The following is a 15501-nucleotide window of genomic DNA, read 5'->3' on the forward strand; positions in this document are numbered from 1 at the left end:
TGCCAGATTTATAGAGGAGAGACATTTCGGAGGGAAGAAAAATGTCAGCAGATCAGTCATTATCAGGACCACCATGGTTTTGTGTTCAAATTACATTATATCAGTTTGAACTGGTAAAACGTGGTATTCTGTCAAAGACATGTTATCAAAGTGCCGAAATCTCTATCAACACTGTTTCAAGGTGGTGGACTGTTTGTGACTGTAATTGTAGTGAAGAGTTATGAACCAAAAAATAGTAGATAAAATAAACCAACATTTTAATAAAAACTTTTATTGTGTTTGTCAAAGTCTGGTTGCCAGACAACATTTACAAAAGTTATCATTCTGCTTCTACCACACATTTATACATTCCTGTGCAATTCTCGAGTATACACGGATAATCCTGTCATCTCTTCTTCAGTAAAGCCAAAGAAATCCAGGTCAGAGTAACAGGAGTCAACATAAATATCTGACTTGGTAAAGAGGAAAAGTAATTGACTCATATACAACAACTCGGGTCACAAAAAATACAATACATACATTAACCAGACAAAACCAACCGTTCACTGCTTAGATATTTACAGATACTGTATGTATTCAACGCACAATAAAGAGGCAACGGAAGTCATGAACTTTAAAATGCAAAACAACGTTTCCATCCCTTAACTTGAGCTGGTGGAACTGATGACATTTGTGCACTGAGGTTCACAGAAGGAGCCAAAGCGCCCGTAGATGTCTTTGGTTCGAACGGCAAAATGATACGTGGAGCCAGACTGGAACTGGGTCAGCGTACAGGCCATTGGCAGAGGAAGGGCCTTCACCTCCCCGATCTTCTTCCAGTGCTGTTGCGCAGCATTGCCGCTGGAGTTGTCTTGATGGAAGGCATAGAGGTGATAGCTGTCTACAGCTGCACAGGTACGATCAGTTTCTGCCACACACCAGGAAAGAACTATACCAGTTTGACTTTGCACAAGCTTCAGCTGAGGTTGCTGAGGAGGCGAGGAACGCTCGGCCTCTAGGGTTAAACGTGGATGTGCGGGTGCTGTGGGGAGAGGGGGCAACGCCATACTGGAGCCCCTGGCCGGTGTAGTACTGGTTACAGTGCGCGGTTTCATCGGAGAGTCCTATGAACAAAACAAACAAAAAAACAAAAAAGGCTTAAGTTGATCCTCTAGAAAAATGAATAATTGAAAAACATCCACTCATCGTTCAGAGTGATAGTGTGTCTAGAAAGGTTATGGACAAAGTTTTTCATAAACAGAGATAAATAAACTTCCATGCAGGCATGCAAAATATGGGGGGGGGGGAATGTAGTTCTAAATAATCACCAGTGGGGGGCGGTGGTGAATTGTCATCTGAGGAATGCTGGGAGAGTTCTGATTGCTTTGTGGTGACGACCTTGCTCCTGCACCTGCACCTGAGGAGGGAGCAGACATCAAAATTAGATGTGCAATTTACACGCACATTTTTTTACAATGCAATAACAAGTTTATCATAATTGCAATTTAATGTAAATCACTGGTTAACCTGTTTCACAAATAACATCTTGCACAAAATCATGTTTTCATGCTCTCGATATAATGTGGTGGACTTACTGCTGAGAATGTTGACGACTGGGTGAGGACGCTGGGTCGGAGAGGGAGCTGCCACAGCGACATTCTTCACTCCTGTCACTGGAGAGCATACAGCACAGCATAAATAAAATAAAGGCTGCCTCTCAGTACAGTATATGTTAAGACAACAAATACATGGATTGAAAATGTATTTGGTTCGATGGGAAAACCAGACATTGCTTCAGCCTTACCTTGCACGTCATCATCATCCTCAGTGAGATCGATGACCGAGCCTTTGGGTCGTGCCCCGGCTGCTTTGGATGGAGCAGCTGCCGTAGCTTGGTTGTCTGAGGACGAGAAGGGGGGAAGAAGTTGATCAAGAGAAATTCAGGAAACAACAAAATAAGCAATAACAATGATAATACACAATTCAAGTGAAAGCCAAATGTTGCTACTTGCAGAAGAGATGACATTTTAAACACAACAGCTCTTTAATCCCAGCAAACCCCCACCTGTCTTTGATGTCAATGATGTCCCTTGTGGGGGTCCTGGAGCAGTGGAACCTGTAGCTGCTGGCCCGGACGTTGCAGGTGAGGAGGCTGACGACATGGCACCAGCTACAGAGACAGACTGAGCTGGCGTCCTGGCCGTTGTCACCGATACCCCAGCATTGGGCGTAGTTATCCCCCCAGTGCCCCCCTGGTACACGGCACGGGCAAGGGAGATCTGGGAAGGAGACATATGGCCGGAGGAGGCCTGCAGCGCTGAAACAGTAGCAGCAGTTGGGGCAGACGCTGTCGCTGTGGTAGTGATGGGAGCAGGCTTGAGGATAAACGTGGTGGTGGTGGCAGTGGTTTTGCCTTTGCCGAGAGAGTTGGCTGCAGACAAGGACGAGACGGGGATGTTGACCAGTGTCCCTCCCTGGCCGTTAGTCACTGATAAAGGCAGCTGGATGAGGAGCGGCTGGCCTGTTGCCATCATGCTGCTCCCAGATGCCGTCTTCAACAGGAGAGTGCCCATCGGACTCTGCGTGGTGATGCCAGTGGCCAAGCTGGAGGCAGCGTTGGAGGTGGAGGTGATCAGCTGGAGGATGGGGGCCTGCTGAACCATGGCTGTGGATGTTGGGACAGGGGCTTGCAGAGCTGTTAGGGCTTGATTTGCTGAGAAATTAAGGAAAAATGGCTCATTTTAGAAGGTGACCGGAAGCAGCACTCACAAATTAAATCATAAATTTATCCACGCACAGAGGAAACTTACAGAACAAGGCTACCGATGTTTCTATTCAGCCCCATACCCAATTGTTTTACCCATAGGTGTCACTAATGTACTTTTAATTTTCTTGGCTTAACAATTTTCTATGACAGTGGTTCTTAATATATAACTCAAACCGGGTAAAAAAAAGTGAAAGTAGTAGTGAAGAAGATATTTCCGGCCACACATTTGATATGCATGTGAGTATGTAAGCCAGCAGGACAGAGTATGTTGGGTTAATGCAAAATAAACTTTGGCCCCATTGTGTTTGGCTACACAGGCAACACATAATAGTAGTGACAATATTATAGTTGATTATGGACTATTATTTGCGCTGTGAGAGGAGCATACAGACACAACTATAGTAACTCAGAATGGACATGTAAACTCTGACCACAAGTAAAAACCCACAAATTTTTAGTTCATGACCAATACAACATCCAACTTAAAAAGGAAATCCTTGTACTCACCAGCTGTATTGGAGGAGGAAACTGTTGTTGGTGTCTGCTTTACCTCCATGGAAGTCCGCATCGGCCTGTTCAGAAAGATTGCTTATGCTTAGAGTCGTTCACACTTTGAGCTGTTTGACAGGAAGACGAGCGAATGTGGTTAAGTTGAGGACATTTCAATTTATTCCATTTCATTCAGTCCACTTTGAACAACTTGTGGCAAGACTCCACCTCATAATTGAAGTTATGAGGTGCTTTAAATGATTAAAGCATGTGTGTGAGTGTGGTGCAAATTCTACAACTTTTTTGTCACCAGGAACTCCCCTTTCAAATATGAAATCAACTTCTGAGAATCTAGGTCCAGTAAGACTGAAATTTGGACAAGATGCTTTGATAATTTCAATGACAAACGATGACAGTTGTCCCAGTACGCTTCTGTTGCTGTATCATAAAATTCTCAAAATGGCACAAAAGTTCTTTTTTATTTTTTCATTGAACCTTTATTTAACCAGGAAAAGTGTAATACCGAGATTTACAATCCCCTTTACAAGAGCATCCCGGCCAAGACAGGCAGCAGCACAAGGAACAGGCTTGCAGATATACATAGAACAATTACCGGTGAAAATAAAGAATACATTACATATTCAAAAGAAATATCAAAACTATTGATCACAAGTCATGAACATCAGGGACCATTTGAATCGGTCAAAACATCTAGCACACGTGTCTGGCTCCAGGTCATTTGAAATAGCTCTAAATACACATCCAGTGAGACCAGCTGCCTACGATTCAGGTTAATGTTCAACTCATTCCAGAGGAATCAGCGTACGTAAACAGCTTTCTTTCCAATTCAGTACAGGCTTCATGTAAAGATAGTAGGAGTGAGTGGAGGTATAAAAGACATTGACTTCCTATCCTCTTTTGAAGGATGTAGAATTATAAGTACTGTGGAAGCGGCCTTGTGAAAGAGAACTTGCCAATGTTTACGTCTACAGGTGGTCTCAGAGACTGGAAATGTTTGGACAGATGACAGTTTAATTCGCTTTCACTGTGCATTAGGAAAAAAATCGTGGGTTTTGTTTTGTCAGCAATCATAACAAGTTTCAAATCAGACAATTGTACAGTATTAAATGCTAGCTGTTTCTGACAAAAAGTCTGGTTTGATGTAGGTCAGAGCAGTCCATCACAGTATCATCCACATAAAAGTGGATATTTGCACTGGAAACATTTTGATCAGAACTGTTGAGAGATATAGTGAATGTGAGTGGTCTCAGGACTGATCACCGGGGTACACCCTTGGATACACGAAGGGAGTTGGAAGTAATACCGGCCTGCACACAATGAGATGCGTCTGATTGTTTTCAAACCAACAGATAGTTTGTTCTGACAGTCCTACACGTTTTTGCTTCAGTGTCCAAAGCTTTAAAGAAGTCAATAACAAGGGCTGCACAATGTTGTTGTGTTGCCTAAGGATTCAATAAAATCACAAACTACTCTTAAGGCCGCTGTAGTCGTCTGTAGTTTTCTTTCCCCTAAAACCTGATTGATAGTCAGATGACATATCCTTAGTAGATAAAAATTCTTTCAGTTGTTCTTTGATTATATTCTCGAAAAAATTCAGGTCTTCTCTTCACTCGCAGTATTTCATTGATAACATCGCGAATTTCTCTCCAGCTGTCACAGGTCAGTAGAGGGAAGCGACGTTCAATATACATCCTCATAGTCCTCCTCAAGTTCGTGGGCAGCGCCTCCTTGCCCATTAATCCAACATAGTTGACCTTAGAAACCCAGTCACAGTAGACATCATATGGGACTAAGGATCGGAATACGTATGATGCGTAGCGGTCAGGCCTGGGATTTCCTGAACTCCTTTTGCAGTTCTGGTAGAGCACTTTTTCCAACTGGGCATTGATCATGCGGAGATTAATGTCTTCTCTGCACCGTCCCTCGTTGTATTCTGCCAGCTTTTTTGCCATGGCAATATTACGAGACAAATCTTTGTCCTCTTCCTCCTCCATTTCCTCTTCTATCTTCTCCTTCTTGACAGACAGTGGAGGAGTCTTACCAACAGAGGGCGCCACTCCTTCACTGGGCACCCGAGGCTGCTGTTCTACTGTCTGCCGACGGAGCACGCTGTTGGGAGGAGAGGTGCCGTTTTAGCTACACTCTGCACTGCCTGAGGACACGCTCAGGCTTCACAATGTAGAACGTCACAAGACTCAGGACCTGGACCCCGCACGGTTATTTTGCAGGTGCAAAACGCAGACTGGGACGTGTTTGTTTATTCCAAACCAGTCTTAAGAAATATTTGGAGTGAAGTTATGAGTTAAAAAAAAAAAAAAAAATCCTGAAAATCCGAACAAGAGACATGGAATCTTGGTTTCCAAAAAAGTATGGATTTTGAAGATGTAAGGATTCTTTACTTTATCCATTAGTTTAAAATTCAGCCTCATGATTACAGATAGCAACCTGGGACAATGTCAACGAGTCACGCTGTGAACGGCTCAGTGTGTGGTTCTGGCTTCAGTCCGGTATTGTCACGTTCATACAAAGGCCAAATTATATTCACACAATACCAAAGAGCACACACTGCTGTATTCAAAATAACATGTTTAAACACATGCTGTGAATTTTGAAAACTCAAAATATTTTGTCACATGTTGAAAGGGTCTGCCACACGTGAACTTGCAGTGACATGATGAAAATCACCTCCAAAAAAAATATATCCCCGAAAACCATAATTGTCAAATTCATAGGCTTAAATATAGACAAGAAACAGCTATAGTCATTGACACACTTACCGCTGAACTTGGGGGCTGTTTGCAGCAGCTGCAGTCTTGGCAGCAGAGGCAGCAGTAGCTGCAGCAGAAGCGGCAGTAGCTGCAGCAAGTGCCTGAGCAAATCACAAAAATGTTGTCAGGGCATTCTCAGAGAACCAGATAGATAGATTTTTTTAGCATGAAACCAAAATACCTAAAAAGACAGAATGTATCTTACCTCTTGTTTCCTTTTATTCTCCGATGCCTGATTAGCTTCACCAAACTTCTTTGCTAATCGGGCTATCTTGGCCTAAAAAAAGAGTAGAAAGGAAGGTAGGCTTTGCATTTGATCCTTGCTAATTGTGAGGAGTGAATTTTAGTAGCTCCTTAGCGAAATACTAAATGATACAATGCTGCACGTGTTATGATTACAATGATATCTACTTACTTGGAGTGCATTAATGGCGGTTTGGTGTTTGGTGGCACAGTCGATCTTGTCTACTCTGTCCTTGAGTTCTTCGAAATCCTTGCCGAAAATTGTCAGCTCCAAGACCCTCAACCGTTCATCCACCAGCTGTTGTACAATCTGAGGAAGAATATAAGGTACAGCAAGATTCTGTTAAAACGTATTCAAAGTCCATTGGCACCAAAGCAGAGTTCAGTTAGCTTAGACTTTAGGACCAAGTGCAGCAGGGTAGTTGCACACAAACCTTTTCAAGTTTATGGTGACTGCCAGCTTTTGCAGTAATTTTAAGTTCCAGTTGCGCCTCCAACTCCCCACGTTCCACCTTGGGCCTCTTCCCCTCTCGTTTCACGATTTGTACCTCTTTTTCAGAACCCTCTGATAAAGTGCGTTTGAGTCCGGAGGTCGAGCCCCGCTCCTCTAGCACTATGTGGGAAACAAGGACAAACACCTGCTTACTACACATTAGTTGGTCTAAATTTGAACACAGGTCTCAGGCAACACAAACTACATTTCTGCATCATTTCACCTTCAGACTTCTGCCCTTTAATCACAGAATATGACTTAGCATAACATGCCATGTCATCCAAAAGAGCATTGAATCAGGAGCAACTGCACTTCAAGAATCTACTGCTCCTGATACAACTCCCTTTTGGATAACTATGACCTGAATGAATGAGAATCTCCACAGTCAACATGTCATGTCCGTTTTATGGTCCAATTTCGGTTTTGGTTTGTCTTTTTTAGGGTGACTTTGAAACATCTCTCCAGGGACTACAAATGAAAAATAACCTCTTAGTTAACTATACACAGCAATGTTTATCAATGTGCACTGTCCCTGTTAAATAAATAGAACTTATCGTTCGACTGGACAGAAAGCAATGACAAAGTGGACACCTATCAGAAACTACAGGCCAGTGACATAGTGACACATCAGGATATGTTTGTGGTGATACTCGCTTTACCAACATGTGTTCCATCTCAGACTCATAAACGGTAATTCCTCAGAGGAAAATGTATTAAAATTACAGAAATCTTTGGCTAGCAATGAGGAAATGTAACATTGCTAAGTAGTGAAGGGTTTGTCCATCCAAAACGATGGTGAGTAGTTTCTCCAAATGTTATATCAAATGAATCAAATCGCATTCAAAATAATATTTTGATTTTCTGGAGATCAGGGGACATTTTATGGGTTCCAACTGCAAGCACTTCCAAACTTCAATAAAATTGATTCTATCGTACTTTGTTACAACATATATTACCCTGTGTTTAACCAGGAGTTTTGTCAAATCTGAGAAAAAATGTCAGTGTTTCTTGAGCTTGACCATTAGTAGGGTCAAAAGGATATCGCGGTCTGCCCATTCAATCCATCTCTCATAATCGACCAACTTGCAATACTAGATTACTCTTCTGAGTTGTAATACAGCCTGCAACTGTTCACATAGCTTTCTATTGCAGGTCTACATTGGTTTTAATTTAAGAATAACAAAAGAACAAAGTTGTGGGCGTAGGAAGTACTAAACGACATATCTAACATTACTCATTTTTCCTTCAGATTTAGGCCGACCTTTACCAATACAGAACAATCATCTCGAAAGTGTGAGACACAGTCTCCACTCTGTCATACCTGTATTAGATGGTGGAGTGGACGAAGGTCGAGATGGTTTTGGGGTTTTTCCAACAGGAGTTTTTTCCTCTTTGGTCTGTACACTAACCAAGTCCACCTCCATCTTTTCCACACTGATGGATCTTTTCTTCACATCTTCCTTGTCACCCTTCTCTTTTTTTATGCCCTCCTTTTTGATTGCTTTTTCTTGTTTCAGATTCGCACCAGAGGAGGAAGCTGGATGACACGAGGATGAACAAGAAGGAGACGAATCGGAAGTTATAGATTTAGGCGAGGAAGGCTTTTTATCTGTCATTTTGGCTTTGGAGGCCTCAGGATCCTCAGCCTTTGTAGTGTCATTATCTGTATCCATTGGTTCTGTACAGTCAGATACTTGAGGTGGCACAGGCGAGTGTGGAACCAAACCTTTGACAGACTCCTTCACCAAATCCTCTGCTGGGTCCTCTGCTGTAGTCTGTTCCTCCTGAGGAAGAGTAAAAAATGGATAATTATTGTTAACTTTTTTCGACTATCACAGTCTGAACAACTTAAGAATAGGCCAATTACAAACCCAGGTCATTGATATTACTTTGTTTAATGTCTAAAAAATGTTTTCCCTAAAAGTCTTGAAAGTATTTACCGTTTTCTTTTCCACCTCTGGAATCACTTCTGTCTTTTTCCCCTGCTTTTCCTTAGATTCTGTTTCTGCTAGTGTAACAGGGTCATTTAACGAGGGCGGCAAAGACCCTGTCTTCTCCTCGTCCTCGTCCTCCTCCATCTTTTTCAGTTCAAAGTTTAAAGAGTGGAATGGTGATGTAGGAGAAGTGGGAGTTCCTTCCTTCGCTTTTGGACTTTGTGAAGAGGCAGGTGAAGGCGACAGGCTAAGGGACAGGAAAGGAGCAGGAGAGGCAGGTGAAACAGCATGGGGGGAGTTTGAGTCCAAGGTGTTGTTTTGCTCTTTGTCCCCCACTTTTTGTCCATCCTCTTTGTGCGTGCCATTCATTAGAGGTGGCGGTGATGGGTTGGACAATCCTGGAGCTGTAGTCAACAAGGTGCTGTGAAGACTCTCCAGTTGCTGTCGATCACTGATCTTCATGGTTTTCCTGGCACGGAAAATTTTCTTCTTCTCCTCAGTCACAACAACTTCCATTGCTGCCTGTTGAGTGAAAGGGGAGATAGCATGAAATCAAACGGCATAATGAGTCTGGAAAAGATCTGAGAGCTGCAAGAGTAAACAGCACAGTGTCTTTCGCTTATGAGCCTGTCCTGGACTCTACGCACTACATAGTACAGAAATGGCTGCAGAGTTTCAGAGGAAACACTAGAGGTCACTGTAGAGCCCAGTGGCTTTCCTGATTTCTCTTTTCTAGAAGGTTCTTCTTTCTCAGAGGTCTGCATACCTAACTGATCGGGTTCCCGAGAGCCTCTGTCTTTTCCACAAATTTTGACTCGCATTCAAGCCACATCCGGCAGGTCCTTACTGCCTGATTTCACATTGCTGTATCTGTCCTAAAATGACCACAGTCAAGGTGAAGCTCGGTGGGCCAAAAACCCTTTTTCATGTCAGTCTGAAAAACTCTCAACTACTCTGACAAAATTCCACTTGCCTAAATTTTCTGATTGGCCTCTGGATTTCATGTTTACCTTAGCCCCGATCCAGAGAACAGAAATGACATTGAAGTTAACAACAGCAGCAACCCGACCTTCCTCCCATCCCCCCACCTTCCTATTGGTTCAATCCTCAGCGAATCAGATTGAATGAATTGAGGCTGTGGCTTGGCAGCAGTAGAAGAGGTTATGCAAAACCTGAAGGATTTTCCGTACATAGTTCTGATTGTTGTACAAACTGCAGTTTTGAGGCTAGTTGTCCTGTTTTATATTTATTCATTTTATGTACATTCATTTCATTCATGCATGGTCATGCAGCAAATGAATGTGATGACATTTTTATAAGAGTCAAAATTACAAGCTATGTGCTGCAGGAGACGGAGCTTAGCTGTGGTAAAAATTCTAATTTTAGCACTCAAGAAATATTGTATGACATGAATTAACACGCGGTGCATAAGCAAAACAATATATATGAATAACTCACCTTCAAGATGAGAGGACCCCAGTCATAGATTTAATAGAGAATCCTCCGACAGCCTGAAGAAAAAAAGAGAAATACACAAGTTGTACGTTATTGTTTCTAACTAGGACTAAGGGATCCACTATGTATGAAATCCACAGACCAATGCCAATCAAAGTGTTACCCTAATTTTAACTCCTCTGAAGTCAGACGTCTGTCTCTATCCCTTGAGCCTTAACTGAGCCCTAAACTTCAGGAGAGATATGTATTTGTGGGGTCAAAACAAATTTCATTAAACTGGAGGCCCCAATTGAGTACATCGATATCTGTTAATTATTTTCTTTATTTAAAATTTTTATAATTACATCACATGATTTGCCCATCTGGACACAACAGGCTAAATTAATGTATTGGACTACAGCACTCGGGAATTGCATACTTTACAAAAGTCATACTTTTCTTCGCCAACAACCTTTAATACAAGGACTCGTTTTTGTACTCATATTTCTCCAATGTCAAATGATTAAAAGGTTTATGTTTTGTGCTATGTTAGCAGTACTAGCTAGTTTTCCGTTCATTTTAGTGAGAAATCTGACATAGCTTTTTTATCCCAAGATTTCTGACGCCACTGATGGCCATTTGTCTGCATTAGTATTACGCCTTAGCCAAGTTTAAAACCAAAATTGAAAAAACATTACAACCAAAAATTGAATATCATCTATTTTCTGGCAGACAAAAAGGTTTTCATACAAATCACTTTAAACACATTTCAGCAACTTTAAGCTCACGAATGTGCTGCCACAGGGGTTTATTTTACAGCTATTAACATGACTAATACTTTAAAAGTCTGTCTGTTCACATTCCTCTATAGTAATAACAATAAGCAGATACATTCAAATGGGAGGTCCTGTTTGTAGTTAAATCTGTTGGTTTCAGTACAGGAACAGAACACGTAAGGTCAGTTATTATTCAAATAATCTATAAAATCTTATCTGGTGAGAGTAATAAGCTGCTTCAGGTTCACACCATAAAGTTGATTAGCTTTACTGTTGCTGCATTGTTGCCCTGCAAGACTGTAGTTGACAGTCACCTGAAAATACATCGATATCCAAGAATATTTCATTTAGCCATGTGTATTTTGCAACTCTGCAGGCTGTCACGTTCGTGATGGAAAAAAATGCAACATTAACTCAGAAGACCTAGACTGTGTATATACTTTAAACTGTAAAGCTGAGCAGCACGCTGAGATACAGGCGCATACGCATAACACTGTAAGACATTCTTACTCTGCTTTCATATCAGCTAGTATGATCCCTGCAGTGATTTTAAAAAGTCCTTATTTTGAAAATAAGTGAGAAGGAATTTCAGCATTATTGCATAAAAATGTAAACTGAAAAAGAAAGCATTCGGCAAAAAGTCAGCATTAACAAATAAAGAGCGGTATAAAAATGCGAGCACGATCTCTGGTACACTTCACATTCCAATGTTATTGCACACTGCGCAGAGCACATTATTCCCCCTCTCCCATCCTACGGCCTCATTTACTGCGCCTGGATTCAGTGCAGAAACTCAAAATGGCCGTCAGCTGTGCCTTTTGCTGCCAGGCTGAAATCTCTGTAGCTAGCTGAGCAGGATTCTCCATTAGATACTGTACATCAGGTTGCAGCATCACTCTGCTTCATAAGAACTTTCTGTTCTTACGCTGGCAAAGTAAACAAAATATAGAATATATAGAAACTTCACAATATGAAACAAAATTATGTAACTAAGCCACGTTACACATTCCACAAATAACATAATCAAAAAGTTTTCTTCTCCATAAGTCCAACCCATCAGCTCCTATAATACAAGCTGCAGCTAACCCATAACTGTTTCTTTTGCTGGTTGACAGTTTTAAGATATAGAGAGCTACAGTTTAAATCTTACTTTTTATGGCTAATATATCATATGTGCATTAATTATAAAACCGCAAGAACCATAAGAAAGAGAAGTTGCTAGATATTATTTTCCTTCAAGCTTATATGCTTTAACATAGTTTATCAGCCCATCATTAGGGATCGGGCTGTTTGCAGCTATGTCAGTGAGTCCTCCACCGAGCCCGATTTCCAGAAATACAGAAAACAATCATGTGTTGGTCGAACACGCACAGGCTGGGTGTGGCATCAAAAGCGCACCTCAGGGTTGGTCCTCAAAAGACAAATTCTTCACTAATTCTCTGTAAAGAGCAGATTTACCTGTGCTAAAAAACACCCACAAAAAGCCTAAAATACACAATATATATTAAATCCCGAACTGTATTCCTCGGGTCTCTGACATACGGGTCTGAATGTCTACGCCACATTTTTGCTGACTGCTGACTCCAAGCACAGAGTAGACATCCATTATTTTTTAACTACACTTTCTCTAGGCATCTTCTGTCAAATTAATCACTCAAAGCCTTGCAGAATTTAACTAGATTCAACAATCCAACATGCTGTGACATCGAAGTAAAGAATAGATGGCTAGATTAACTTCTAGCATTCCTTCATAACTTATTTTGAAAACTTGTTTGACTAGATTGTGTTAAATGTCTTTTCAGTCAAGTTTTGATAACTAGCCTGTCATACATAGGAAGGAATTATTTCACTTGTGCAGAAGGGCTATGTGGTGTTGTGTAAGTACGTTGCCTCTGCGACTCAGTTTCAACTACAGGTGATCAGCCAATGAGTGGCTGGTCAAATGGCCGAAACTTCGTTGAACTAAACATGCAAGTAGCTAACTCTAAACAACTGGAGAGCAGGGTGACTTTAGGGTCAGTGCGGCAGCAGGAGGACTCAAGTTTAAGCCCATGTGATGCAGAGTAAGCAACAAATACTTGGTGTTCCAAACTCACACCTGCGAGGAGCATCAAAACTTTCTCTTTCATTATTGGATCAGATGTGGAAGATACAACCATATTTCAGCAGCATGAATTGCTGAATCACATCTTGCCCCATATGATTCAAGTCTGTTTGATATTAGGGCTAAAATAAATCAAGCACCATTTTGCAGATGCATTAAAACTGATGCTTTTTTTTTGTCCAAGTTGCGAGTGATGAGAAGATGTCCACATGCTCCTCAAAGCTTTCCACCACAACAACACACTGACACTTCACACTCCATCAATATCATTTTTCACACACAGACAACGCCGTACAACCCACCTCAGAGCCCCATTAAAGAAAACAGGGGTAGCATATTTGCTTCTATCTGAATGAGTGCTATCTTGTGGGGTTGATATACAGCAAGACAGTACTGCATACAGATAATGGAACAAATATTAGAATTAATGGCCAACCTTATGACTGCTAGCAAGAGAGATGCTTTACCCTTGTGGGGTATTTGCAAGATTTGCGTATAGAGCAAATAGCGCACAAATGCAAAATGGTTGAAACTGCTATAAATACATACGTGTGCAGGCACCTGTGCAAATGATCATGCATGATTCGACTTAATTACTTCAGTTATTGAGCCAAATGTGAGTGCCACCAGGGAAAGACACTGTTTAAAACAGCATGGTTACTCCTGGCATGATGCACAGTGTTGCAGGTGCTAGTTAGTGAGAATTTTAGGCAAACCCCTTCACATATACAGAACATATGAAATTAATGTTTCTTGTTGAAAAGAAAAAGATAAACAAATCAAAACACAAGTCAAAAGTCTGCCTTCTCGAACTAGCATAGCACCCTCTACAAGGATCAAAAGCTAATCTTGAGAAGACAGTGAAGCTGCAATGAAAAAAAACTGAGATTGATGTAAAAGACAGAGAAATGTTACACGTGCTTGAAAAAGAGGAAATGATGACCTTAAGTAGGATATGTGAGTTTGAGGCCTTCCATGCCCTTGTTGATTGTGGGGACGGGAACAGCAGAGAGGCCAGCAGGAGAACATAAAAGAAAGGAGGAGGGGCTCAGATAGGACTAGTCCATTTTGTTCCTTGCAGAGGTATTTTCTATTAAGGGTGTTTGGCCTACCTCAGGCAATGATAGGTGATCATTTAACCCTTTAAAAATAAATTGTAATTCTTGACAGAGCAGTGTGATTGAATGCATTTAATGAAACACAAACAACAACAACAAAAAATCTTTCTTTTTCATATGCATGGCTTGCACGTACGACAAATACATACAAATCAATGCTGGTGTCTACAAAATGTTCAAGTACAACATGGTGATTGTCAATTCCGACCCTAGCTAGCAGCGCACAGACAGAGGGGAAGTACACTGCACAGGCTGTTGCTTAGCAACACCCATCCCCCAACTCTAGCACAAACTAGTCCACGGTAAGGAAATCTACAGCCAACACGGACTAAACCATTCTCAAAAAGGGTAGAGGGGGGTGTCCTTTCTGAATAAAACCACAGCCAAAGAAAGTTTTCTTATGGAAAAAAAGGTCAAGGACAACAATGTAACAGTCATATATTGGCCTTTATTGTGGCTTTGTATGAATATTCACAACTTAATCATTTAAAAAATGTTAAACTGTGTTTCCATTTTTTCCATGTTATTGTTTTAGGCTGTGCAGGAACTATGCATAATAAACTGAGCACTCGCTGCCACTGACCTGCGTACACTGTTAGCCTCACCCTAATATCCCTCTGATGACTTGACCAGTGTGGACTGCAGAGGACCAAACTCAGGCTGTAATATGATTTCTCATATTTAGACAACTCTAAGGGCTGTCAAGTAAACTGCAAAATCTAATTTTTAGGCTACATAAATAGTTTCACAGAAGCTCTGATATAAGGCATTGATGAAATACATTTTGCAGTTGTTCTTAAACTCCGGATATGTTTATGAGGCTCCCAATCTGGACATGGTGGTGGTTCCTTTACAGAAGTTATTTAAGCCACTGAATCTTAGCAGAACTGAAGAAAATCGATGTTGTTGATGGTTTTACAGCTTAATTTTAATGTTCCACAGCACATAAACACATCGTGCTTCATCCAGCCGACTCAACTCGCTACACATCTTAGCTTCTTCGTGGATGTCTCATGTTTGATCTCCACTGTTACCACTTACAAAACAGACATGATTCTAAGACCTTATATTATGGACTTTCTGTGTAAGAATTAAATTGTGTCTGAAAAAATCAAAAATAACCAGACAAAACAAAGAGTTTTCCATGTTTTTTAAGCAGCTACCACTCCTGGAGGGCAGGTTTAAATGGTAACCCACTGGTGACTGAAAAAGAAACTCATGGTTCAACAATTGTGTTTGACACGAAGAAAAAAGTCAGACCAGCCATTTGACGTAAGATGAATAATGTGTTAACCTTATCAATTGACCACTTGGCTAAAAAGCCAGAGAAGGTCCAGGGTTAAACAGTGTGAGCCTGGTTTAGACTGTTCCATCT

The 15501-nt window shown here is 41.2% G+C and overlaps 1 protein-coding gene across 3 annotated transcripts in view; it reads right to left on the reverse strand.

Annotated features, from left to right (window-relative positions):
• Window positions 1-255: 255 nt before the first annotated feature.
• Window positions 256-15501, reverse strand: part of LOC118312321 (activating transcription factor 7 interacting protein) — a 29314-nt gene continuing 14068 nt past the window's right edge. Inside the window, exons 2-15 of one of the 3 annotated variants that reach the window (XM_035636843.2) lie at window positions 10153-10205; window positions 8701-9216; window positions 8487-8544; window positions 8082-8297; window positions 6702-6880; window positions 6440-6577; window positions 6230-6301; window positions 6034-6125; window positions 3254-3318; window positions 2045-2692; window positions 1784-1879; window positions 1575-1652; window positions 1308-1396; window positions 256-1103 (exon numbers count right to left, since the gene is read on the reverse strand). In XM_035636843.2, coding sequence (XP_035492736.2) covers window positions 642-1103; window positions 1308-1396; window positions 1575-1652; window positions 1784-1879; window positions 2045-2692; window positions 3254-3318; window positions 6034-6125; window positions 6230-6301; window positions 6440-6577; window positions 6702-6880; window positions 8082-8297; window positions 8487-8544; window positions 8701-9210 — 2703 coding nt within the window. In that variant the 5' untranslated portion in view covers window positions 9211-9216; window positions 10153-10205 and the 3' untranslated portion in view covers window positions 256-641. Of the gene's footprint in view, window positions 1104-1307; window positions 1397-1574; window positions 1653-1783; window positions 1880-2044; window positions 2693-3253; window positions 3319-6033; window positions 6126-6229; window positions 6302-6439; window positions 6578-6701; window positions 6881-8081; window positions 8545-8700; window positions 9217-10152; window positions 10206-13951; window positions 14023-15501 lie in introns of those variants that run through there. The other 2 variants (XM_035636842.2, XM_035636841.2) reach the window with 2 other exon arrangements.

This window comes from Scophthalmus maximus, chromosome 8 (genome assembly GCF_022379125.1).
Source record: "Scophthalmus maximus strain ysfricsl-2021 chromosome 8, ASM2237912v1, whole genome shotgun sequence".
Taxonomy (NCBI): domain Eukaryota; kingdom Metazoa; phylum Chordata; class Actinopteri; order Pleuronectiformes; family Scophthalmidae; genus Scophthalmus; species Scophthalmus maximus.